Source organism: Pyrus communis, chromosome 17 (genome assembly GCF_963583255.1).
Source record: "Pyrus communis chromosome 17, drPyrComm1.1, whole genome shotgun sequence".
NCBI lineage: Eukaryota > Viridiplantae > Streptophyta > Magnoliopsida > Rosales > Rosaceae > Pyrus > Pyrus communis.
The window spans coordinates 3292731-3320708 of NC_084819.1; the positions used below are offsets into that span (position 1 = coordinate 3292731).

General features: G+C 37.1%; 4 protein-coding genes across 4 annotated transcripts; 2 read left to right on the plus strand and 2 right to left on the minus strand.

Moving 5' to 3' along the window:
* Positions 1-530: 530 nt before the first annotated feature.
* LOC137723382 (uncharacterized) lies at positions 531-5887 on the plus strand. The gene is made up of 9 exons (XM_068462573.1): positions 531-737; positions 829-1168; positions 1336-1560; positions 1961-2220; positions 3136-3350; positions 4170-4295; positions 4476-4652; positions 5027-5164; positions 5256-5887. Exons 1-9 carry the CDS (start codon positions 599-601, stop codon positions 5568-5570), a joined length of 1935 nt encoding a protein of 644 aa, XP_068318674.1. The 5' UTR covers positions 531-598; the 3' UTR covers positions 5571-5887.
* Positions 5888-7089: 1202 nt separating this feature from the next.
* Positions 7090-15712, plus strand: LOC137723383 (electron transfer flavoprotein-ubiquinone oxidoreductase, mitochondrial). The gene is made up of 18 exons (XM_068462574.1): positions 7090-7627; positions 7872-7948; positions 8538-8644; positions 9230-9311; positions 9394-9502; positions 10215-10261; positions 10367-10441; positions 10677-10793; positions 10928-10996; positions 11305-11397; positions 12128-12230; positions 12579-12703; positions 13090-13139; positions 13236-13302; positions 13396-13475; positions 14723-14851; positions 14937-15003; positions 15575-15712. Exons 1-18 carry the CDS (start codon positions 7195-7197, stop codon positions 15656-15658), a joined length of 1914 nt encoding a protein of 637 aa, XP_068318675.1. The 5' UTR covers positions 7090-7194; the 3' UTR covers positions 15659-15712.
* A 131-nt stretch (positions 15713-15843) lies between these two features.
* Positions 15844-19314, minus strand: LOC137723381 (uncharacterized). The gene is made up of 3 exons (XM_068462572.1): positions 18926-19314; positions 18603-18818; positions 15844-18475 (listed from the first exon to the last, which is right to left on the minus strand). The coding sequence occupies exons 1-3, from the start codon at positions 19280-19282 to the stop codon at positions 15983-15985; spliced, it is 3066 nt and encodes a 1021-aa protein (XP_068318673.1). The 5' UTR covers positions 19283-19314; the 3' UTR covers positions 15844-15982.
* A 3822-nt stretch (positions 19315-23136) lies between these two features.
* LOC137722740 (probable transcription factor PosF21) lies at positions 23137-27969 on the minus strand. Its single transcript, XM_068461816.1, has 4 exons — positions 26681-27969; positions 25227-25359; positions 24965-25049; positions 23137-23851 (listed from the first exon to the last, which is right to left on the minus strand). The coding sequence occupies exons 1-4, from the start codon at positions 27382-27384 to the stop codon at positions 23469-23471; spliced, it is 1305 nt and encodes a 434-aa protein (XP_068317917.1). The 5' UTR covers positions 27385-27969; the 3' UTR covers positions 23137-23468.
* Positions 27970-27978: the final 9 nt, after the last annotated feature.

The following is a 27978-nucleotide window of genomic DNA, read 5'->3' on the forward strand; positions in this document are numbered from 1 at the left end:
CAATCCTACTAGTACTAGGGTAAACTTCAATCCCAACTAATCAGAGTAATGAGGCTTTAAGAACCGTGGATTCTCTCTCGGTTTTCTTTTCAACCGCCGTGTGTGGGTAAATCATTTATCAAAGAATTATACTGTGCTTGAGAATGCAGTGGAAGTGTAGAAATAAAGTGTTTAACAGGTTCTGTATAATATGGAAATGTCATATAAACGAAGGAAACTCTGCCGAAATTTTGTGAGGAAGAATGGCTTCAAGTTCAGCCCACCTGCGTTCCCTGTTTCCGTCCCTCCCGCAGCCCTTTTCTGTCAGCCGCCCCTCGTTCCATCTTCTGCTCCACCCCTGCCACACCTATAGCACTGTATATCTTTGTTATCGACATTTTATAATATATAGATTGCATGCCAATATTATAAAAAAAAATCTTACCAAAGCACAAGCTTCTTGGGTTTCTTGGGTTGAATTTTCAATGGAAGCAGTCCCCTTTGATTTTGAATTGTTAAGCTGAACTTCACTTTGTTTTGTGACTGAAGAATGAAATCAGGAAAATCTTCTCACATCTTCCTCTGCTGAGAAGGAAGAGGAAGAGGAAGTTTGTTGGGTATGTCTCATTCGTGCATTCGTTCTCTTCCAGTGCGGAAGAAGAAGTTTGGTTTTGGTCTCCTTCATAATCCGCTTCAGAGTTCTACCAACACAATCCCCAACTTGCACATAGAGAGACAAAAGCACTCAAATAATGTTGGTAAGAATTTGATTTTCCTGCTATCAACTTCTATCTTTTAATTTCCAAGATTAAATGCAACTATATGTGCTTGATGATTGTTTTCTTTCAGGATCATTGTTCACCGCGGCCTTTTTAAGTCCCTTTGGATATCCAACTTTAAGGTTTAGAGTTCAATGCAGGTCAATATCAATCTTGCATCCTTTTATCCTTCACGCCACAGGGGAGCTTTGCACGCTACCCACTTATCAACTGCCTGCTTCTGATACTGGCAAGGGTACAGCTGGTCATTTAGAGGAACCCCATGTCGATTCTGATTGCAATGTTACTGCCGAGAAAACTAGGGGATTGTACAAAAAACCAGTGGATTTCACCAAAGTGAACAAGAATCTGCTTCCTACTGTAGTTCTTGTTGGGCGCCCAAATGTGGGCAAGTCAGCTTTGTTTAATCGGTCAGTAATTCATTTGCCTTTTTTCCCTTAAACTTTGTTTACTATGTATGTGTATTTGGCATAATTTTCATTTTACTCGTCAAAAAGAGAAAACGAATGCAGATATTGTAACTTGTAGCGCTCTTGGCCTTGCCTTCTAAATTTTTTATTTTGTGGGTTTCTTTTAGTTTAATCCGGAGGCGGGAAGCTCTTGTCTACAATACACCAGATGATCATGTTACTCGTGACATAAGAGAAGGCATTGCCAAATTGGGTGATCTACGATTTAGAGTACTGGACTCAGCTGGTTTAGAAACGGCTGCATCTTCAGGCTCTATTCTTGATAGAACATCAGGAATGACTGCAAGTGTTCTCGCAAGGTCTCAGTTTGCGGTTTTCCTGTTAGATGTAAGGTTAGTTATACGGAGGCTGGCATATCTTTGTTTATGTAAAAAGAAAATGTGGTTCAATTTGGTTTGTTACATGATGAGTATGTTTTTGGGCTATTCTGGGTATACATGCACGCTTATGCATGCATGCAAATACATCCAAATACGTGTGTACGTGGGATTATTGATTGTGAATGAGAAACCGTATATTATATGATCTAGTACTAGTAGATAAGCCACATCTGGTTGACCAGGGACTTATATTTTAGGGCCTTTCTCTTGAAATTTGTTGTTCACTTTTCCACTGTTTTAATTTGAAAGAACACCTAGAGTGCTACCACCTTACACTACAACCCTGGCCACCACTTCCTCTTTTCCTTTTACATGCAAATTTATTCAGTCCTTTGTGATATCTTGTGATTAGAGCTGGACTGCACCCCCTTGATCTGGAGGTTGGAAGGTGGTTGCGCAAAAATGCACCTGGAATCAATCTTGTCGTTGCCATGAATAAATCTGAAGCACTTTTTGATGGTAGTGGTTCTCTTATGACGGCTGCTACTGAAGCTTATAGGTTAGGATTTGGTGACCCTATTGCCATATCAGCTGAAACTGGACTAGGAATGCAAGATCTTTATGAGAGCCTGAAACCTAAGCTTGAGGACTATATGCTCCAAGTATTAAACAGTAAGGAAATCTATTCTTTTCTTCTTTCAATAGAATATTGGTTTCATGTGTAGAAACTTGTTCTCTCCTGTTATGTGTATTTCCATGCATATAGATGAACTTCTTCAAAATATTATATGGTCTTCTAATCCCTCTGGTCTCTCGTGGCATGCTTGCATTTTATGCAACCATATTGCTCTATGTAGAAAATTAATGAAGAGTATCATGCTTATATAAACTTGGATTTGGGTTGCAGTGTTAGTGTTCACACACATCTTAGCATATACTTTTTTAGCTCTAGATATAACAGTGCTGAGTTTATAATTTATTTATGTGAAACAAGAAAATGTATTAAAATTTCAAGCGCAAAGATGGAAAATAATGTTAATAAAAAAACAAATCTACCAACATATCAGACACAAGCAGAATACATTTATCTCAAATCTAACATTCTCCACCATCAAGCATGATTACAGAAAGGAATGTTCTTAAAATGCTTTGACATTGATGCCCCAAGAGGAGTCAAAAGTCTAGTTCTATGATTTTTTCCAAAGCAAATCTACTTTCTTAAATGTTTAGTTTGTATTATAATATAGTCTGAACATTTTCTATTGGCCCTGAACCTTTGGATACTCTTATTATCTGTGTCTGAACCTGTTTGGTGGATTTTGCACTGAATGACGACTACTTAGTCCAATATCAACAAGCTAGTATTTCAGATTTTGGATATACTTAATCTTGTTAAATATTTATTATCGTTTTAAACAGCAAACAAGCTGCTACGGATGGTTTCATATGTTTTATTGTAATACAACCTGTAAACAAGCTGCTCCTTAACCACATCATTCATATTCTTTTATTGCTTTCTTGATGAAGGGGTCAATTTTTGTGCTATCCTAATTGATAACGCCATTTTTGTTTCTTTCTTGATCCTAGATGAAGAAGGTACTGCTGAGGATGGCAGCTCTTGTGATGTTGAGGAAAGTAAGCTGGAATTACAGTTGGCAATTGTAGGAAGACCCAATGTTGGGAAGTCAACCTTGCTGAATACATTGTTACAAGAAGAACGTGTGCTGGTGGGCCCAGAAGCTGGTTTGACAAGAGATTCAATTAGAGCTCAGTTTGAGTTTGAAGGGAGAACTGTATTCCTGGTACATATTGTATTTATTTGTTTGGTGCTTCTTAACTTTCAAACTCAGGTTGATTTCCTTTATTTATATTTTGTAGTCCTTATTGGTATAAGGCTTTGTTGTTGCTGCTGCTGTTGTTCTTGTATATTTTGTAGTCCTTCATATTCTTATGACATGCTCTTTATTACCTGGTCTTATATCTGTCAGAGATTATATTCTGTCTCAACCCCAACTTTACAGTATATGTCAAAATCATATGCTCTATTAGATTTACAAATGTAGGAATCTTTCTTTGGAAGTTGGGTAGTGGTTTATTAATTCCATTTCTTTACAGGGTGCTTGAACTGATAGATTTGTAGGATCGCTTCTTCGCTCATAAAGAACTTTAGTGGTATTAGTATACTTCATACCTTTCTGTTTCTTGGGTAGAGAAATCAGTTAGAAGTTTTGGAATGAGAAAACTTCAAAGATGTTTCTTTCAAGCATTTTTGAGTTTTGAAAACACATGCTTCAATTACAAGCGAGGCCTGGGCTAAAATGCAGCTCGTTATAGCAGCCACTAGCCCTCACTTTGGATTTCTATCTTGAGTACAAGTTTTGTATTTTTTCTTCTTGGTTTAAGAAAATGTATTATTGTTACCAAATGTAAGACAGTGAATGCATATGTGTATGCTAATTTGCGGTGTCCCAGGATAAGCAATTGTAAGGTGCTTGATAAAGTTTGAATGTTGTTGAACTTTCTATTTTAATTTTATCTTTTTGTATAAGTATTCTTTGTTTTGACTGTCAAGTTTCATTTACATGGCTTATTTATTTTATTTATTGTGTCTCCGTATTCAGGTCGACACTGCAGGTTGGTTGCAACGAGGTAAACAAGAGAAGGGACCATCATCCTTGAGCATTGTGCAGACAAGGAAGAATCTAATGAGAGCTCATGTAGTTGCTCTGGTCCTTGATGCGGAAGAGGTCTGCCAAACGATATGTTTATTTTTAAGAAAATTCTAGAGTTCGTGATATGTTTAGATTTCTGCTACATGAAATTTGATAGTTCGCACTATAAATTTTATATGACGTAACGTAAGTGATTTTTGTTTTTTCCTTCATATTTAACCGATTCCTTTCTTACAACATCATACGTAATATCAGATTGCAAATTCTAGGAGAAGTTTGAAGCATGATGAAGTAGTTATAGCTAGACAGGCAGTTGAAGAAGGCCGGGGCTTGGTTGTGGTTGTGAACAAGATGGATCTATTAAGAGGGAAGCAATTATTTGACAAGGTCATGGAAATTGTGCCCCAAGAAATCCAGACTATTATGCCCCAGGTACACCTGCGTACTATTTTCTTAAGTTAAATGTCTATAATGCTCCGTGCTCATTTCAAATGCTTCTCATAGAAAACAAAACTGGATATTTACAATATTTTTCACATGCTTCTCCTTGGCTGCCTGAGTTAATATGGGGTTTTTGTTCTGTTTTAATGATATGAAATATTATGATATAAAGGTTGGGTTACTAGTTTGATGCCGCAAATTATTTGGTGGATGTTCTGGGTGGGTTATGAGAAGATATCTGAAAATGACAGAAGCATTGGTGGGAGGGCGCCGGGGGTGGGGGGGATTTCAAGTTCACTCTTCGATAATGTGTTTTGAGCATTGGTTTAAATGGTAATTTACGTTAGCATGGCTGTGGCAAACAGGTGACTGGGATACCAATCGTATTCATATCAGCCTTGGAGGGAAGGGGCCACGCAGATGTCATGCACCAAGTTATTGATACATATGAAAAATGGTGTTCAAGATTGTCAACAGCTCGTCTCAACCGTTGGTTGCGTAAGGTCAGTTGATGGTACCTTTTATGCATCATCCATCCAACATCATAAAGGTGATTTGGAACATAACCGTCTGTCTTTTCCCGCGTTTCATCAGGTTATGAGCAGGCACTCTTGGAAAGATCAGGCTGCTCAACCCAAGGTTAAGTACTTCACGCAGGTGAAGGCCAGACCTCCTACTTTTGTCGCCTTTTTGAGTGGGAAGAAAGAGCTCTCGGAAACAGACATCAGGTTCTTAAAAAGGTCTTTGAAGGAAGACTTTGATTTGGGTGGAATACCGATCAGGATCATGCAGAGGTCCGTCGAAAGGAAAGCTGCAAGTAGCACTAGCAAGAGCGGCCAAATTACTAATAGACCGGCTGAAAGGATGTCGTCCGACAAGAGAAGTAGTGTGTCGGTTGAAGTTGAATAGCACTTGAGTAAAGGAGTATCGTTGTCCTCTTTAATCTCAGAACTATAACCCTCGTCACTTGAGGTTGTATAATTGTCCAATGGTTGCAATTTTGAGCTTCTATAATCCTCTTTAGGGATATTATTTTTGTTACAGGTTTATACTGTTTTGTAGTCGACATGAAATTATCAGTTGAGTGAGACATCTTAGGTTCGGCTCCAAAAAATGGTAGGTCGATACTAAATTATTGTTGGTCCATTCTGATGCTTAGCCAAATGCCACCACCAATATCGTTGTATCAAATTGTAAAAGTATAAAAAACAGTGCCATTTTTTTTTCCCCCAGACTTGAGCAATATTGTGAACTTGGATTGAAAAAGTAATTTCACTAATATTTTAACAGCTGAATTATGGGATTATTTTGCAAAGTGTTCATTTACTATGGTGGTGTGGAAAGGTATTGAACATTTGCATGACAGCGTGAGTTCAAATCCCGTTAGTATTATTATATTTAATTTTAAATAAAAAAAAGTCAAATGATTTATAACCGCACGATAAATGGTTAAGATGTGAGGATCCCTATGATTCCCACAATTTGAATCCAGATGGAATCCAAATCCAATCTATTGTTTGACAAAAAAATATGTAAAGAAAAAACAAATAAGCTTATTTACATTAACATCCCTGAAGCTCAATCATATTTTCATTTATCTTACGAAACTCAAAATATATTGCTTTACTTCATAAGCGTTAACTTTGCATCTCACTTGAAGTAATTTTTCATCGTGTTTTCCTTCTACGTAGTCATAAACTACTAGCCTTAAAAATCCAAGCAAACTGACTTTGAGATAAATATTATATTCTTATCGGGCATGCAGGTAATCTATCAAATATGAGAACGTGTCTTGAAAAATTTGTAAGGGGTAGTGTTATACTTAAAATTTCTTTCTTAGGCTCTAGTTGCGGTAACATTCTAACTTTATCGAAGACGGTTGAAACTATTTAATTTTTTATTTTTTTTAGTAAATTGTAGCAGTAGTTCTTTAATTTTAACTTAATTAGAGTAATGATTCATCAACTAAAAATTCATTACCATTGGTCCCTCAACTCATCAAAACGTGCAACTATAGTCACTCAACTAAAAAATTATTACCATTGGTCTCTCAACTTTAACTCAATTATAGCAATGGTCATTCCAACATAACTTATTTTGACAAAATTCTGATAAAGTTGACATAAAAACTCATAGTTACACGTTTTGATGAATTGAGGGACCCCAATTGTAGTAATAGTCATTCCAACATAACTTATTTTGACAATGTTGACGAAAAGAATTATAATTACATATTTTGATAAGTTGAAAGACCAATAGTAATTAATTTTTAGTTGAAGAATTATTATTCTAATTGATTAAAATTGAAGAACTATTTCTAAAATTTACCTCCTTCTTTTTTTTTTTTTTTTTTTTTTTTTTTCAGTCTTGCTCGTATATATCTTTGCAAAATAATAGTTGAATCCGTGACGTCTTCTTACATCTCCCAGAGACTTTCTTTAAATTTTTGTTAAATTAGGCAGTGATCAAAACGAAACCATTACCACCCCTCCATTTGCTGCAGTGCTCAGATTTTCCTGTTTCATCTCTCATCATGATCAGGCTCATAACAAAATCCAAATCTTTCAGGAAACCAAGCTGCTCATCCTCATTTCTATCTTCAATCTCTCCCAGTCCATCTAACCCAGTTTCCTCTTCGCCAAAAACAACCCATATACCAAATGGCGGCTATCTCTACGTTCAGCTTCTGGGTCGAAATTTTGCTTCTTTACGATCCCAGATTGGTTCCCGGCCGGAAGTCTCATCTGGGTATTGCCAAAATTGGGTAAATGGTCCGGCAAATGGGACTTTGGGGTCTCAGACCAGGAGTTTGTGCAGTGAACCGGACAGAGAGTCTATTCAATATGATGTTGTCATTGTTGGGGCTGGACCTGCCGGTCTATCGGCGGCGATAAGGATGAAGCAGTTGTGCCGCGAGAAGGATGTTGATTTGTCAGTGTGTGTTGTGGAGAAAGGAGCTGAAGTTGGTATGTGTATAATCACTTGATACTACTTATCAAAAGAAGCTTCAATCTTTCTAGTCACCAGATTAAGTTACTTTGTGGGATAAGTGGAAAATTATACATAAATATATGTGTGTGTATATACATATATATCCTTGTAATCTGAAATGCCAAGATTGATCTTTGCTTGGCTTTTGTACTATTGAATTGGACTTTTGCAGTTTCTTATTATGTTTGATCATTTTGTCATTTTTGTGATTTCGTATAGGTGCTCACATTATTTCTGGTAATGTTTTTGAGCCCCGGGCACTGAATGAACTTCTCCCACAATGGAAAGATGAAGAGGTACTTATCTGCCTCCTCCCACCTTCCCTTCGGTTTCTGCTTCCCCTGAAGGCCTACAAATTTACTTGAACCCTATACCCTTGTTTCTTTTGTTTTTTGCTAAGCTATTGAAATCTTTACTTTCAATGGATGCCGATTGCTTTGGGTCACTAAATTTTTTATATCTGCAAATAACTCATACAATTGGAAGGTGATAAGATTGTTGCATTGTATATCAACGTTGTTGCTCATGTTGCCTAATGCTTACCCCATCTTGTTTTGAACAGTCTAATCCTTTTGAACAGTCTAATACTTGTTTGTGGTTAGCTGAATAATTGGGCTTCCAAGAAGTTTCTACGGAGAAAAAGTTTTATGATTGTAAAATTTGATTTTGATAGAGTTTGCGTTTTTACAGTCATATTTTGAACAAATGGATGTGGCATTTGTTGCCTACATGCACTCATTCTTTTTCCTTGATATAAGTACGAGGGATATCAGGGCTTTATCTGCTAATGTGGAATGTATTACTTGTTTGAGAAATAATTTGTAACTTACTTACATTTTCTTCCCTTTTATTTTAAGGTATATTTTTTGCCAACTTTGTTTGCAGTCACCAATCACTGTACCTGTTACTTCTGACAAGTTTTGGCTTCTTACAAAGGATCGTGCACTTTCACTGCCATCTCCTTTTGATAATAGGGGAAACTATGTTATAAGGTACTTGAAAATTGTGCTATGGGCTGCCATGCATTTTGCACCGTTATGTTTATTGTTCTTCTCTTTAGTTGTGCTGGAAGTTATCAAGAAACTAGCAGTTAATTTGTGACTTTGGCATGAAATTTGTCTAGAAATTCTTTTGGGTATTTCTCTGATAACCCTATCAGCTCTCATACAATGTTGACGAGCCTTTATTTTTCCCTTGTCAATCTGGTTCTGTTCAACAGCTCATCTGGAGCTAGTGGAATTTTTTTTTCTTTTCGGTCAATTGGAGCTAGTGGAACTTAAGAAGCTGTAGTATCATGAGACCTCAACAAAAAGGGAGAAATAAAAAGACACCAAAAGTCTAAGATTAAATTTTAGGTAACATTTTAATTCGTATCTTATAGTGAGCTTTCTTGTCCTTGTTGTCCCTGTTGTTCCTGTGTGGTTTTTGTGGTAGAAATGAAATCTTCGTTCGACTTCAAGATTTGCAACCTTTTCACGAAGCTCCCTTTTGTTTTTGTCAATATTTCTCTTCACTGTCATTTAATTCATGTATAATTACAGTTAAACAAACTCTTTACTGTGGACCTTGTGATGCAGTTTAAGTGAGTTGGTACGATGGATGGGAGTGAAGGCAGAAGATTTGGGAGTAGAAATATATCCTGGCTTTGCTGCTAGTGAGGTGTTCCTGTTAACTTTTTTCCTGCTGTTGCTCAATGTACTGTATATTAAATACTGGTATTACAAGTTATCAAATTTGTCAGATATTATATGATACAAACGACACGGTTGTTGGCATTGGAACTAATGATATGGGAATTGCCAAAGATGGTTCAAAGAAGGAAAATTTCCAGCGTGGCATAGAATTGAAAGGCACCTCTCTCTCTCTCTCTCTCTCTCTCTCTCTCTCTCTCTCTCTCTCTCTCTCACTTGTCCTCATGCGTGCATGCACATGTGAGTGTGGTCAACAAATATTTGAAGTTGGAAAAACCCCACTCTGGGCATATGTAGCACATGTGCTCTTACTAGAATTTGGTATTGCCCGTTTTCAAGATTGTAAAGTAACTAGGCACAATGTTTAGTAGATGACAGATGTGCCACATCAGCTTTACCTAAGGTGATGCAGAGTAGGTATTTTATTTAAGTTAGCTAAATCAAGTGCATTTATCTGTCTAATCAGTGAGGTTAGTTAGATGAGTTAGTTTATAATGAGCTATAAATACTATACTTAACCTTAAGGGGATGATTATTGTAATGGTTCATTCGAACAGAAATTACAAAAGAGTTTCTTCTTTCTGTTTCAACTTCTCCAGCTTACTTGTGCTTGATTCATGGTTGGTTTGTGCTGTTCAATCAATCATTATATCGATGCTTTATGCTCTATTGTTGGAGATCTTTATCTGAACGAGTCATGGTCATTGATCTTTCTGGGTTACTATCTTTAGGTTTTGCCTCTATACGGTGTCATGTCCTGTTAGAACTGTCACTTTATAATTCCAAGAAGAGAACAAAGAGTTATCCACTTGTTTTAGAATTTTCTATGAACTGGTATTGCTTACATGGACTAATTATATCCAATATGCAGGGCGAGTAACACTTCTAGCTGAAGGGTGTCGAGGATCATTATCAGAGGTTTCCAAAAATATTTCCCTTACCTCCAATAGGTTCCCATTGATTCTAAACTTTCAGTCCTTGTCATTCACATGTAATTCGAATATCTATCTGTTTCTATAACAGCAAATAATGAAAAAGTACAACTTGAAAGAGAAGGGGAATTTGCAACATCAGACCTATGCCTTGGGAATTAAAGAGGTAGCTTACTGTTTAAAGCAAATAAATTAGTCATACTTTAGATATTGTATTATTATGGCTGTTTCAGAGAGACTTTTCATCCATTATTTGTTATTGGGATTAATTGATTTCCCGGATTTTTTAATTTTATTTTGTTCTTATTATTTTCGTAAGTTTTAACTAAAAGAAGAGAAATTTCTTGATATACATACTATTCTGATTTGTAGCTGTTTTCCCACTACCTTTATGTTCTCAGGTTTGGGAAATTGATGAAGGAAAGCATGAGCCCGGTGCTGTGTTGCACACTCTGGGTTGGCCCCTGGATCCAAAGACATACGGGGGTTCATTTTTATACCACATGAAAGATAGACAGGTAGCCAAATTTTTGATGAATAATTGTCTATTTTATAACGTTGTTAATATATTCTCTTTCATACTCAGTAAAACAAGGTGATACTTCTGATATAGGGAGTGCAATATTAATGGGTTTCTTGCTTAACTTTTCAGATTTCTATTGGCTTTGTGGTTGCTTTGAATTATCATAACCCTTTCTTGAACCCTTATGAAGAATTCCAGGTAATTAAATCACTGGTTCTTCTGAATGATCTAAATGCATCCGTTGCCTTTGGATAAAGTGCATCTCTCTTAATTGATCAAGGGTTTTGCACCATTTTTGGGTACTCAAAATTTTAATGTTTCTAAATGTTTGTTGCGAACATGCGATTGGAGAAGTGATGCACGGAGTTTAAACTTCCATTATTTTTTTGTTGACTGTTTAGTGAATACAATACTTCCAAGTTCTTTGTCACTTATCTGACCTGAAAAAAAATATTCGGTCCTAGTCCTAGGCTCACATTTATTGATTTTTTTTTCATTCCTGATAGAAATTCAAGCATCATCCTGCAATCAAAACACTGCTGGAAGGTGGGACTGTTCTTCAATATGGGGCTCGCACCTTGAATGAGGGTGGTTTTCAGGTAAATTGGTAATTTCTGTTTTACATAATGTGTACAATACATCAAGAAAGAAGCTCAATGGAATGCTATCACTCTGAATTTTCTCCACATGGCTGCATCATGTATCTTTTTAAATTGGATATCCAAGGGCAACAATTGTAAATATTCAAAATTATCCCCATAAGTATGCTGTCACCACTGAATGAAATGTTTACTGAACAGTTAAGGTAGGAGGCTTTAAGAACAGAGTTTCGCATAGTTGGATCTCATTTTGTCAATCATAGTAATTTCATGTAAGATGTAGTTAAAGCACACTACAAGCAGAAGTAGACAATTTGTAATCCTTCTTCTCCTTGGTTTCTCAACTTTTGAATATATAGCGCGATGCCCTATTGCCAGACATTCTAGCGACATAGGTGCTTATGTTGCCAGACAGTGTATAGGGACCACACATTCAGGCAAAAGTTTACCTGATCAATGGTTTAGATTTACAGTTTGGCATATGTGGTCAGACTATCACTCTGAAGCATTGATAAGATGGGTGTTTGCCTAACGTATGGTGCCAGATTTATAGTCTTGCGACATGTCTGCTATATTATAACAGAACAGTACTCTCTCCGCTTCCTCTCTGCGTATTTATAATTATATAGATGTGTTCGTAACTATGTATATATCATTTTTTTTTCTCATTTTTTTTTCTTTCTGTTATACATGTTATACAAATACAAATATGATGATAGTTAAATTTCAGTCTATCCCATATCCAGTTTTCCCTGGAGGAGCACTTATTGGATGTTCAGCTGGCTTTTTAAATGTACCCAAAATAAAAGGAACTCATACTGCAATGAAATCAGGTATCATTCACCAAATAGTTCATCTGATTTATGTTTTATCTTACTTCTATTCAGTATGTCTAATTATGTGAAAATAATTCAGCTTGCTCAAAATTTTAAGTGTTACAACAAATGCTGGTAGATTATATTTGTTAAGTCACGTTATACCTATTTACGGTTGATTGTTTCTGTTGGAAAGTCAAGTGGCCAAATGGTCCAGCTCATAGTACATATTTTTCATGGTGAAGCACGTATTAGTATTATGAATTGGAAAATTCAGAATTTTTTTATGCGTTACATAAGTGCCTGTACTTCTAAATTGCTTTTAAGTTCATGAAGATATCTAACTTATTAGTTATATTACTACAGGCATGCTAGCTGCAGAAGCTACATTCAGTCTACTTCATGAAGGCTTAAGCATGGAAAAATATTGGGATGCTTTAAGGAATTCTTGGATATGGGAAGAACTGTACAGAGCTCGGAACTTCCGACCAGTTAGTATAAAATTCCTTTTCTTTCTCCTTTGTTTATGGTTTCAGAGTTTATCTACTCCCTATTTTTGCCCTACAGTTCTACAGTGATAGCTTTTTATTGTAATCATTGGGGGATCAACTACCTCCTTTTTGAGCCCTATACTTATGGGTCAGCTCAGATTACTGTTACTCTACTGCCCTCCATCTCGTTCAGATTGATTGTATAATTACCCTGATCCATGCAAAGTTTTGACTCATTTTTTCCTTGGTTTTCATTTCTTGGAGTAAGTTGAAAAAAGGCAAAATTTGTTTTATGTGGCTGGATTTGTCTGATGCTTCTTACTTTAAGCTTTGTACTTGGAAATTTATTATAGTTTTTGGTCACTAACCTTTGTGTATTATTGTAGGCATTCGAATATGGACTTATTCCTGGCATGGCCTTAAGTGCTCTAGAACAGTGAGATCATATTGCTCCTTATTACTTTGACTGATTAGTATTTTCTCATACTATTCAATGTTCAAACCTTAGTCGCCAGTATTTTCTGCCTTTCAGTTACATAATGAAAGGAAGATCTCCCTGGACGCTGAAGCATGGAAAACCAGACCATGAAGCAACAAATGTGAGACATTATTCTGAAAACTATGAGCTCAAACTACTGACTCAAATAGTCAGCACACTACAGTTTGGTACTAAGTGATTCAAATATTTGCAGGTTGCACAGTTCCACTCTCCAATTCAATATCCAAAGCCAGATGGGGTTTTATCTTTCGATATTCTAACCTCCTTACACAGGTTTTTAGTCACCAACTTTCTTGTATTCATGTTTCTTTTGGTTAAAGATTGGAGTGTTACAGGATTCAAAGGTACCACCTTGCCAACATATGTTATACAATCAGGTTTTCATAACCTATTTCACCTGGCTCCGAAATTAAAGATATTTGAATATAATGGCATGGAATGGAGGTTTTTCAGAGTTCTAGAACTCAGGGCACATCAATATTTAAAATGAAATCTCACTTCTTTGTGAATGAAGTAAAGAACAATGGGGACTTGCACGGAACTGTTAAAAGAGTCCAGAGGATATTTGCTCCAAAGGAGAGCCCTCTCACATCCCCTTTTTCATGTCTTAAGCTAAGCTTCTATTGGAGTTGCATGCTTCTAGCATAGATCCTTTTGGACAGTTATGTTTTGTTCTTTCCCAAGATGGTTCCGTTCCGCAGTAGGCTGAGGGAGTTATCCTACTTTAACAGAAATAGTTTGGTATGGCCAACCTCTGGTACAAAGGTGCCCCAATTTCCCACTCTTAGTATGTGATGAAATTTAGGTTTAACCTCAATGTGGTTCAAGTTGGCAGTTAAAGACTTGAGAAGCGGAGATGTGCTAGGCCGAGAGCCTAGGTTAAAGGGAATTCTTTGTTCTGTCCTTGAGTTTCGGAAGTGAATTAAAAAATAATTAAGATTTTTTCCTTTTGTGCTTCACTAATACCCAAAAAGAGAAAGGATACGTGTAGCTGACTACTAATAGGTAGGAGTTGAGGGATAATCATTGTCATTCTGTTGTCATAATGTAAAAAAATCACTTTAGTGGACTAAATCAAGTAGAGACGGAATATTGCCACTTGTATGTAGCTTCTAACTGTCAGGCATTGTGTATTTGAAGACCACTAATATAGATTAACAAACTATTCTCACAATTATGGTTGAGCGTTTTAATGTATTGCATTTCACCAGAAAAATGAATACGGCTTCGTTATAGTGTGAGTGTCATCTAGTGACCATGGAGGTTTTCTACTGGATGTTTCAGTGTGCAACAAAAGCTCCTATTTCCTTTTATTCTTTTCCGGAATCTAGTTTATTAAGGATTTTTATCTCTTTGTACATGTGGTTTGTGTGTTTGGGTATGCCTCGATGCTTTTGTACTTCTTAAATTTTTCTTTAGCTGTCAAAGGACTAGCAACTCAGACTGATATTGGTACTTTCCTGCTTGCTCTTGTCCTATTTTGTAGTAAGTTATGAATTTATCTTTGTTTACTTGTATAGGAGCAACACAAATCATGAACATGACCAACCACCTCACCTTCGGTTGAGAGACCCCAAGATTCCTGAACTTGTAAATTTGCCAGAGTATGCTGGCCCTGAGTCACGATACTGTCCTGCACGTGTATACGAGTAACGTCCATTCTATTATTGCTTGTGTTTGATTGGTCATATCTGTAAAAGGATTCTCTTATTCATCTCAAGTTTTAAACTGTAGGTATGTCCCTGATGAAGAGGGTCAGCCGAAGTTGCAGATCAATGCTCAGAATTGCCTACATTGCAAGGTAATTTGAACGGATAGTAAGAGTTACCTTTTACGTATGCCAAATTTTCAACATATAAGCATCCCATTATGCAAATGTAAGGCATATCTCATACACCTTTACTAGTTTGTCTTGCACTTCGTACAATTAATCTTCTTCATACAATTAATCTTTCGGGAGAGGTTTTGGTCTGCAAATCAAATTTACGCCTCTCTTTATCCCACACTCGTGTCATTCTGGAAGTCGTAAGTTGGGAACCATACATAGTAGGATGCTTTCACATGCAATGGTTGCTTCCAACACGCTCTTACATCAACCGATCTTCTTTTTTCTTTTTTCGAAGTTTTGAGGATGCACTGGTAACCTATAAACTTTGTTAGTCATCTTTGTAATCTCAGGGTTGCAACTGCCCGCTTGTATGCTGAAGAAAAAACCAGGCATTTTGTATCGATTCTTCAGCCAAATATTTGCTTTGCTTGAACAAAAACGAATAAACGAAAGTAGTCATTTCTTTTCGTTGCCTTACATCGTCTTCTTGCACTCATTCGCTTACACTGAAGATGTACTGATTTTGGTTTGATGTGTTTTACAGGCATGCGATATCAAAGACCCGAAGCAAAACATTAACTGGACTCCACCGGAAGGAGGTGGCGGTCCAGGCTACTCCATAATGTAGAGAGTAAACAAGCTGTTTTGCTATTGTCATTGCTAAATGTTACAGTTTCTGTATACAATAATTCTACTGTGTTTTCGCCGACGTGAATAAAATGTTGAATCAAAATCGAACGCATGTTTGTCTGCGGTCTCACAATGTGACAGTTACAAAATGTGGTTGGAGGGTGCGTCGCAGCCCTCCCTAACGAAAACGCCTGAATTACATAAAAATGTAGGATCCAGGAGTACAAAGAAGTCGGAAAAAAGGAAAAGAAAACAACATTCCGCAACCATATCAATTGTTGGCTCATAACACCTTTGCCCGCGCCTTCCATTGAATCCATGGCTACGTGACTACATCAACAGTCCTCGCCAATTCAACAGCTGCTCCAACATAACTATGCGGCGTTAACTTTAGTAGATTGGTCTTGGCTTCATTAGGTAATTCCAGGCCTTGTATAAAATCTACTATCCTCTCCTTGGTAACAGCTCTTCCTCTGGTTAGTTCCTTCAACTTCTCGTAGGGCTCAGGAACTCCGTATCTTCGCATAACTGTTTGTATTGGTTCAGCAAGAACTTCCCAAGTAAGGTTCAAGTCCTCAGATATGCAACCTTCGTTGACCTGAAGCTTTGATATTCCCTGAAGAGTGCTTTTGTAGGCAAGAAGAGAATGCCCCAATCCCAAACCCATGTTCCTCAAAACAGTTGAATCAGTTAAGTCACGCTGCCAACGTGAAATAGGTAACTTCATGCTCAGATGACAAAGATTCCCATTAGCCACGCCGAGGTTACCTTCACTGTTTTCAAAATCAATAGGGTTTACCTTGTGAGGCATCGTTGATGACCCAATCTCACCGGCCTTAGTTATTTGCTTGAAATAACCCAAAGATATGTAGTCCCATACATCTCTATCAAAGTCGATCAATATGGTATTGAACTGGCAAATTGCATGAAAAAGTTCTGCCATGTAGTCGTGAGGTTCAATCTGCGTGACATACGGATTAAAGCTCAATCCAAGAGATGTTACAAACTCTTCAGCAATCTGAGGCCAATCAACATCAGGATAGGCGACAAGATGAGCATTGTAATTTCCAACAGCCCCAGCAAATTTCCCCATTATGTCCACCCTAGAAATCTCTTGCCTTTCTCTTCTTAATCTGACAGCAAAATTTGCCATTTCCTTTCCCAAAGTTGTGGGTGAAGCAGGCTGTCCGTGAGTACGAGATAGCATAGAAATATGAGCATTGTCTTTAGCCATGTTGCATATTGCCTCAATCAAATCATCCATGACCGGATATATGACATCATTCATGGCTCCTTTCAGCATCAATGCATGTGCGAGGTTGTTGATGTCCTCAGATGTGCAAGCAAAATGAACAAATTCAAGTACCTTGGCTATTTCTGGATGTGGTTGGCATCTCTGTTTCAAATAGTACTCCACCGCCTTCACGTCATGGTTTGTCACTCTCTCAATCTTCTTTATTTCTAATGCATCGTTATTACTAAATCCATCAATTATTTCTAGCAAATACAACTGAGCATTTTCACTAAAGGTAGGTACCTCTGTAACTTGAGGGATTTGTGAAAGCCATAGCAACCATTTGATCTCAACTACAACACGGAAATAGATCAAACCATACTCACTCATGTATGGAGCCAAGTCCTTGACTTTACCCCAATACCGACCATCCAATGGTGACAACGCCATCAAACTGACAAGCTCAGATTCACCAGAAGATTTACCAGACACCATCTTCACACCCAGAGTGTTATCATTGGTGTTATTTCTGGTGTATCTAACAGCCATATCCACCGTCCTGGCCAGTTTAAAAGCTGCTCCAACATAGCTATGCGGTGTCAGCTTTGATAAAATGGACTTTGGTTCTTCAGGTAATTCCAAACCTTTGATGAACTCTCTTATACTTTCTTTGGTAACTGTTCTTCCCCTTGTTAGTTCCTTCAGCTTCTCATAAGGCTCAGGAACACTATATCTTCGCATAACAGTTTGTACTGCTTCCGCAAGCACCTCCCAAGACTGGTTCAACTCTTCACTCATGCGAGCTTCATTAACCTGTAGCTTTGCTATTCCCTGCAGTGTGCTTCTGTAAGCAAGAAAAGAGTGACCTAATCCGACACCCATGTTCCTCAGAACAGTAGAATCGGTCAAGTCACGCTGCAAACGTGATTTAGGCAACTTCTCACTCAGGTAGGAAAGACTTCCACCAGCAAAACCAAGATTACCTTCACTATTTTCAAAATCAATAGGGTTCACTTTGTGCGGCATTGTTGACGACCCAATTTCACCAGCCTTGGTTGTCTGCTTGAAGTAACCCAAAGATATGTAGCGCCATATATCACTATCAAAGTCAATCAATATATTATTGAAACGGTTGAGGGCATTGAAAATTTTTGACATATAGTCATGAGTCTCGATCTGAGTAACGTAAGGATTAAAACTCACTCCAAGAGATGTTACAAACTCTTCAGCAATCTGAGGCCAATCAACATCAGGATATGCAACAAGATGAGCATTGTAATTTCCTACTGCACCAGCAAACTTCCCCATGATTTCAACCTGAGAAATTCTGCGCCTTTGTATGCTTAACCTGACAGCGAAAATTGCCATTTCCTTCCCCAAAGTGGTGGGTGACGCAGTCTGACCGTGCGTGCGAGAAAGCATGGGAACGGAAGCATTATCCTTTGACATGTCACATATTGCCTCAACCAGCTCATCCATGACAGGAAACATAACATTGTTGATAGCATCTTTTAACATCAACGCATGAGCAAGATTGTTGATGTCCTCAGATGTGCAAGCAAAATGGAAAAACTCGAGCACCTACAATAACAAAACATTACACGATTCTCAAACATATGAAACGAAGCTATCAACAGGACGGTATCAAATATAGAGGAGCAGCTTCAAGCTTGTTTCGGTATTTTAATTACTCGATAAAGGGATTCACCTTAGCTATCTCTGGATGCAAACCGCATTTCTGTTTCAAAAAATACTCTACTGCTTTCACATCATGATTAGTAATTTTCTCAATTTTCTTTATTTCCGCTGCATCATCGACGCTAAATCCATCGATGATTCCTTGCAAGTAAGATCGAGCATCTCCACTGAAACTGGGCACCTCTGTGACCTCAGGGATTTGTGAAAGTTTCAACAGCCATTTGATCTGAAATTAAGAAAAACAATAACACCTTCATCAAATTCAAATTCAAATTCAAATAAAGAAAACGCAACAAAAATTACGAAAACTCGGTAGCAAATTAAACCAAGTACCTCAACGAAAACTCTGTAGTAGATAAGGCCATATTCGCTCATAAAAGGAGCCAATTCCTTGACTTTACCCCAATAACGGCCGTCCAACGGTGACAAAGCCGTCAAAATCGAATGCTCGATTTCGCCTTTGCCGTGGCATGTACCATTGGTATCTTCGATGGCGGATCTTAGAGAACAGTCTATGCGGCTCCGAGGGAGTGAGAAAGAAGAAGTGTTGGAAGGATGACGATGAAGGTACCTTGGGGATTTGGATGGCATAGAACTGAAGAAGCAGGAGAGTTGGTTGCAGTTCGGAACCCTAGAAGAAAACGAAGAGGAAGGAGAAGAGGCTGCGACGTCGATGAATCGGGAGGCCATTTTGACGAGCTCGGAAATCCCCCGGAAAATCCCAGAAAAGTGAAAACCCTAGATAGGTGGCGACGAGGATGATGGAGACGCAGTGCGCCAAACACTCCAAAAACTAAAAATTTAATCTATACCAGTACTGACTATTTTGCCCCTGTTCGGTTTGGTTTAGAGAAATTATTTATTTATTTATTAGTATTTGACTCTTATCCCAATTCTTTCCTTCAACCTTTTCAGTCTTCTTTTTTTTTTTCTTTCGATTTTGATAATTATCTAGATGAAATTTGCGATTGAATTTTGTTGAATTTTTTATTTATTTAATTTAATTTAATCTGTAATTTTTGTAAAATATGCAGGAGAGTTCGAAGTCAAATAGGGGTAAGCATATATTAAGCTTATGTATCTCAATGTGATTGTTTGTAGATTTCGTACGAGTTTATGACTATGTATCAAATCGTTTATGTAATATTCTCCTTTGTATGTAAATAGTACCATATACAAAATCTTCGTACGATTTTTTTTCAATCCCGTAGTATCATGCGGGCATTCTTTGCTAGTTTTTGCTAATTGGAACGGACATAAGTACACCTTGGGTCTCAAGCTTCATAAAAATTTGAGTAAATTACATAAAACTACTTTAACTATTGGACCAACACAGTTTCATACACCATCTTTAAAAAATGTCAATGTCATACCTCATTTTACGAATTTGTTACAATTTCATACATTCCGTCAGTTTCTCTATCAATTCTTTCGTTAAATAGTGACTTGACTTGAGACGGGATCCATTTTCAATTCCAACTACATTAAAAAATAAACTAAATATTAAAAATAAAAAATAAATAATAAATAACCAAACCCACGTCCAAATCCCCTTCCTTCCTCCTGCAACTCCTGCCCTCTCTTCCTCCATCTCCACCTCCCTCCCATGGAAGTGACCGCAAGATAATTCCGAACCCTAACCCTAATTTAAGAAGATGTATTCAATTGAGATTTTGGGAGATTTGAATGAATTTATAAATCGATGAATTTTTCTAAAATTTAATTAATTTGTAGAAATTCTATGAAAATATTTTATTTAATTTTCTCGAAATCTCAGGAGAAGATGTGAGATTTGTGAACATTTAAAATGCACAACGAAATCACTCAAATTCCTTCAAATTTCTCAACTTTTTAAAATTCTTCCAAACAAATTCGCAATTAAATACACCTAAAATGTTATAAAATTCTACATAATTTAATGACGAAATTTAATGTACATACGTCACATTGGATAGGATTGCTGGGGGTTCCAAATCGCTTGGTGATTAGTACTTAATCGGCCACACTGCTTATTATTTAACCTCAATTGTTGTCATATGGGTTTCTTTCTCTGGTATGTTTGGAGATTGCAATTTGCATGAACACTTCAATTTCTTGGTTACTTCGTTAACTTCTTGCAATTTCCAATTTGCCACATGTGTTTTTTTTTTTTGGATTTGATTCTTTATTTAATTGTTTTGTTTGTCTTTGGAATTATTGCAATTTTCAGAGAAGGCGGATCTGATTGCGTCTGCAATTACATCAGAGATCAATCGCGATTTTGTTATCCTGCAGGAGATTTGGGCAAGATCTGAAGCAGTTCCTCTCTGTATGTTTATTGCTCTGTAGCTCTGTCTTTTCCAATTGATGGTGTTCATGTTACACTACGATTCATGATGATGATTTAATTGTTTCTCAATTTGCAATTGTTCGTAAATAATCGTGGCATATATGAATTGCAACCTACTTTCATATGAAAGGGATCATATATCATGTTGCTGACTTGATTGTTCATGTTTTTTTGTATTTCCGAATGGCGTTATGATCGATTAGGTGAATTTTTTTTTTTTTTTAGGGTGATAACTGGTGGCAAATCATAGTTATACATTCTTTCTGGAAGTCAAGAAGACTCATAAAGGCATTTCAGCCTCTCCTAACCACAAGTATGGCTTCCATACTAGCAACCGATTTCGAACCCAAGATCTCTGGTTTTTAATTTGAAGGAATTCGAGCTCAAATTTTGTGAGCACTACATTGAATTGTATTGCACTTGGTTTGATGTTATTTTGGTAGACAATTCAAAGATAGGAGAAACAAAGAGGATGGCACATATAACTGCCCCTCTCCATTGACCTTCTCAAATTTGGATCACTTAAGCATTGGATTGTATTCATTCTTCATGTTTAACTTTGTTCTGCAGGCTTCCTTCCTATGGCTAACTTAAGCATTTAAGTTATTCTTTTTTCTTTTTTTTTTTTTTTTGAAGATATTTAGCTATTTAAGTTATTCTTTTTTTGCCTGATGTTGAACGAGATTTCAAATTCGAATTCTGGTACCTATTATACATGGCCCCACATGGTGTGAAGAGAATGATCATATATGCAAGTCACCCTCCTTTTGTGGACCCATAAAGGATGGAAGCTTGTGCGAGTTGCTGCTATAAAATGGGGAGTCTTACTGCTTAAGTCCCCACCCATCTTCCCCAAGAGAAAAGAAGAAAAAGAAGAAACAAAAATAGAGCCAGTAAGGCTCCCCACCCATCATTCTTTTTTTTAGTAACATTAATATTTGCATTTGGTTGTTTTTAGCAACATTAATCCTAACATATATCTAATTAAAATAAATAAAAAATAAAAAAAATTTCCGACTCCCACATTCTCTATCACTCTCTTCGTCTCTCTTTCTATTTCAAAAACAAAAATCACACACTTTGTGTGTGCCCATATGCTAGTCTATATCTATATTATTAAGAGAAGAGGGCTTGTCAACCTTTTGCCCCCTTTTCTTTCAATTTTGCCCCTCACTTTTGAATACACAATGTTGACATAAGGAGGGTAAAATAGTAATTTTGTACTTTTTGACAAAATGACAATCATATCCTTTTTTTTCCCATTTTGTCATCATTTTTATACACATTATTTATATAAATAGGGTAAAATGGTAATTATGTAATATTAAAAAAAATATGCCCGTATTAAGAGATCACATCATCATTGTCTCATACTCTTTTTAAAAAAATTTAAAACTAATCACACTTCTTAATCAAAAACAAAAAAAAAAAAAACAAATGAAATTGTTCACACACAAAGTATGTGCTTATCACATTATTATTGTCTCATACTGTTTTTAAAGTTGGTAGGTTGCACTGGGAATAGAATACAACTCGTTTGATAATTATTTTCAAGCAAGGCTCATTTAGTAATTATCTCGTTTTAGGTTTTAGTTATAAACTTTTACTCTTTCGTGCTTAAGATATAAAATGTATGTTGATGAAAAGGGGTGGTGAGAGCAACGGTGGTACGAGATAAAAAAAAAAATGGAACGAATAAAAACAAATTCAAGATTCTGAAAAGAATTTAAAATAGTCTTTTATTTTTTGTTTCAGTTTTCAATTTCTTCACCTTGTCTTATATCTTTCTTCTATGTCTACCATCACCATCCTTCCTCAAGTTTGGTGCCTACAATCAAAGATTTGCAGTCTTATGAATATTCTTTTTCGCGACTAATTCATCTTTTACCCTTAATTTTGACGAAATTTAAAATTATCCTATATTTCTGCAATTAAAATTTAAAAATTATCCAGTACAATCTAATCTTGCGTACCAAAAACGATTATGCGTTTCTTTGACAAAGTCCATTTGACGCCAGGTGAAATCATGATGCTATATCGTGTGGTGGTTTTGATCACTCTCGATTGCCTCGTAATTGAGTGGAGGGCAATATCGTTATGAGATTAGAAGGAATATATGCTGCAAGGAGTTGACGTGACAAGCAAGAAATTTAGTGAGTGGTGCTAAATCATCAAGAATAAAAGTTGACAAACTGAGACTAATCCCAAAAACACATTTAATTTTCAGATAACAAATCTTCATAATCTAAATCCACCATAATTACCAGGAACAAAACACAAATCACAAGGTGCTACAACCATACGGTACACGACCGAAAATTAACCCCATCATTCGATCTACAACTAAAACGATATGTATACAACAGGCTACAAACAAAGGTGTCATCTAGGTGTATCTAACCAGACTCAAAAACAGAAGGGGGAGGAGGAGGAGGAGGAGGGGGAGGAAGGGAAGGGAGGGTAAGTCCTAACTGGAGGCGGCTGTGCAACTACAATTTTTGAACAATGCCTCATCCGTCCTTAATTTTTGGCAGACCCGATAACATTTCAATCCTTCGTTACAGATTGGTTGACCTCTGATGCACTATCTTTCTGGCTTGGCGAAGGCACAGATCCTCCTATTTTCAACTCCCCACTTTGTTGTTGCTGCTGCTGTTGCTGTTGCTGATGCTGCTGCTGCATCTGTTGCTGCTGAAGTTGATGGAGCTGATGCTGCTGAAACTGGTGCTGCTGCTTCTGAGAATGAATCTGGAGCTGTTGAAACTGCTGTGCGGTTAGAAGAGTGTGCATTGCTTGATTGTTTGGATAGAACTGCTGCTGACCCGCCCCGCCAAAAGAAGTGTAGTTCATCATAGGTCCACCATTTGGCATAGCTTGGCCAGTCATAACTTTCAGATGCTGAATTTCTTCTTTCAGTGCATCGTTTAATGCTACAAGACAAATAAAAACAGTAATGTTTCGGCAAGTCAATTTCATTCACATAAGGATCAAGAACCAGAAGTTACACGGAATCCGATCAGCAAGAGAACCTAAATTATAGTATTGTTCTGATACTACACAAACAAGATGCTACAGTCTAATTTGAGCAAAACTTCTACATTGGAATGCTAATTGGCTCTAAGAATGAAACATCCAATACGATGGCCAGTCCACTTCAGGTTAGCCAGCATGTTGTTTATGGCTACTACAACATTGAAAATGGGCATAAATTCAAGGAAAATCTTTCTTGTCCATATCGGTGGGGGAGGAATACCCAGCACCGCTTTGATTAGTCACAGGAAACTAGATCCAATGACTGTACACAGGCTATGAATTAGAAGCAAATAAAGAGACTACGAACAAAAATCTACTCATTTGATAGACAAGCAGTAGAATGGTCAAGGCAAGTCTACATTTACAGCTCAGTAATAAAAGCCAAAAACACATAAACCTCTCCGACTAAACATTCATCATAAAGATGCCAACTCATGCAAAATAAAATTTAAAAACACTAATTTAGTACATGATTTAGTACCTTCTGGATAAGTTGAAGAAACAATCAAATCAAATCATAAACTAATTTAGCACATAATTTAGTACCATCTGGATAATTTGAATAATCAATCAAATCATGAACTCATTGTGCAATAGGAAATGCCAAGGAACCAAAGTTCTTTTGCTGAATCTTAAAACGTAGACTACAATAAATTAGGTATTTGGTAAAAGTACATGTAGCAATAAGTCATCATCAACCAAAATCAGAATTAGCAACCAATTTTAATTCTGAGTTAGCAACAGGAAACAATGTCTGCCAACCTAACTTATGGCATCTTGGATTCTAATCTAACAAAAAATCAATTATATGTATGCTAGCATCTACTTATTGGATCGTCCAATATGTACAACATTATTGTGTGTTAGCGTGCTTGTATCATGCTTAATTCTTCCTTTCAGCCAATGACCACAGACAATTTAATAAAATTAAGGTATGTAGCTTTTCTTGTTTCTATACATCAATATTACATGAAAATTAATTCTAATCATGAAAGGAAAAGGGGGCTCACCATCTTGCAAGTGAACCTGTTGCTCCATTGTTTGCAAACGCAGTTTCAGTTCACTGTTCTCAGCAGTCAGACCATTTGTATCTCTCTGCTCATAAAGAAATCCATAAGAATAATCACTTATATCCTCATTATGTAAGCTATATCAAACAGTCATGTGAGTAGTGAAGTGGAAACGAAGGGAATCATAGGCTAAGACATTCATCTCAGTCCAATAAAGAGAACCTGGTCTAATAAAGGAATGGGTTAAGCCAATGAAATTTACCTGCAAGAGAGTCAATTGAGCAGACAAGGATGTTGCTTCTGTTTGCAACGTCTGGACTTTCTGTTCAAGCTCAGCAATATATCGCATTTTCCTTTCTTTTGACCTTGCAGCTGACTGCCTATTTGCCCAGATCCTAATGCATGTCAACCAAAGGTAAAATATTAAGCATAATAGTTGAAGCAACGTGCAAAACAAGGAGACAACAAACGCTTTTATTTTCATTTAAGAAGGGAAAATGAAGAAGGGCAAAAACTAGAAAGCACCAAAGAAAATCAGATCCACTTCAAGGGTAACATGATGTCACATGGGTATTAATAGAAAGAAAAAAAAATGAAAAAGGAAAAGAAATCAAGCCAAGCCCATCCATACCACCCCTCTACACATGATTTCTAGAAAGAACAACTCAAATTGCCCTAAAAATCAGCCTGTATGAAGAGACAGAATCATAAGGGCATGCTTCTAGATATAAACCAGACAATATGATGAGCTGCAGTCATCAATAATCTTACTCTTGGGTAACATGAGTATAAAAAATGACCATAAAATTTTCTTCCAGACAGTTTTCAAAGAAAGTGTAATAGATATTGAATGATACTGCTACACGAACTATGTTCCACAACCACTTGTGAAAATGGTTTAAACAAACATATTTCTATTGAACTCCATTGAAGTATGACCAGTTCGAACAACAGTGCATCTCCAGGCCCCAATTAATTTATTGTAGTCCAATTGGGGGAGCAAATGACCGTTATGTAACAAATGAGCAACACAGAATCCTGGCACATTGTAACTTGAAAGCAACTTAACATTTAAAAAAAATAAAAACAAGGTATAAGTCATTTAGTAAGAGAACTTGGAAATGCATTATCCACTACTTCTGGCTTTAAACCAATGTCAAACACCTCATACATCAAATTATATATGAAAACTCATATGCAATAAGAACAAAGTTATTCACCAGTGAGTCAGTGATATACCACAATAACAACGTTGAATGGATTCTTAAAAAGCTAAGAACTTTGACTGTTAAACATTGATAAAACATTGTATGAACTCAAAACAAAGGGCAGACTATTGTCTGGAATTAGAATTACAAATGCTAATACTTTTATAACACCATAATCCTCAAGCCACACAAACATGTGTATGGGCACATGGAGAATAAACACGTGTCCTTGCATATGAAACACTACTGCCATCAATAAAGGAAAAGTAGCCTCACCAGCAAACTTTAACAAAAAACAATGTTTTTTAAGAGACTGACACTTACGTATTCTAAAATAGTAGGATTCTATAAAATGACTACCAAACCTAGGCTTGAATACATGTTCAAATTACACGTGAAAGCAATAGCAATACAAAGTACTAACAACTCTACTTTGCTACCAAAAAATACTAACAGCTGAATTCCTAGTTAAGAGTAACATGATATATGATTACTCAAGTATTAATACCTCTTTGCACGTTTTGGATCAACCAGGGCGAGCTCTGCAAGCTTAGTAGCTGACAGGGCTTTCTTTGAATCAGCTGCATTGATATCTTCTGAACTGGAGACCAGCATCTCTGGTTTGATGGTTGACGACCCATCCATTGACTGGCTATGTTGGTGCCTAACTCTAGGCCTCTCATTAGAACCGATGGCAATATTCTCTGCAGACGAAGTGGGTGCTCTTGATGATGGTGCTATTGCTGGAGCAGGTGTTGCTGCAGAAGATGATGGCTCCCCGAATTGAAAGGATGATGTAGCAGATGACGAATTGAACTTTTCCATATCAAGGTACATAGAGAACAAGTCTTCCTCCGTGTCATCCGAAAATGAAGGACCATCCGCACCACCCACAACACCAAGGTCACTATCAAAGCTAATATCATCTGGAAGGGTCAAGATTTCCGAATGAGCACGTCTATGGCCCAATTTCCTTGGTGGGTTATCTGGCATTCGGCTAATATCATGGCTAAAGAGACTAGATTCAGCAGACATCCCATGACCAAAATGACCCGAGTCCGCACTAGCACCCGAGGCCAGTGGAGGGAATGGTGATGAAGAGGATGGCTCAGGTTTCACATTGAAAGCAGCTCCGGCCGGCAAGAAACCCGAGTACCTGCCTGATGGGGGTGGGAAACCACCACCATGGGCAGGGGACTTGTCCTTATCCATCTCTATAAGAATCACAAACTAAATTTACCCTTAAAATAACTAAGATACCAAAAATCCCAAGAAATGCCAACTCCTTTACGAGCTGATCAAAATCTAAGCCAAAGTATCCAAATTCAGATCCTCAAACAAGAAAAAGAGCCAATTGAGATATGAAACAACACGAACATACTCCCTCCAATCAAAAAAGTAAAAGTTGCATAAATTACAAACCCCAGGAAACAGAGATCTGACAGCGACAAGTGCAAAATAAATACAAGAGCTTGAGCTTCAAAAGGAAATTAAGCAAACACGTACACGACCATCAGCACGAAAAAAACCCTAGAAACCATCGCAGAGCAAAGCACAGCAGCTGAACATGGTAAATTTCCGTGAAAATATGGGAATTTTCCCGGAAAAATAGTACATGGGACTCGGAATTGTTCTTACAGAGGCAGATCTTCGGATTGGGAGCTGGAAAGCGAGAGAACCAATCACGCAGCTTTTGAAGAAAGCGAAATTCGAATGAGAGCAGTCACATGGCACAGGGAGATAGAGATCTTATGGCTTGTTTAATAATTGTTGAGAATAAGTTTGGAAATGGAAGAAATATAGAAT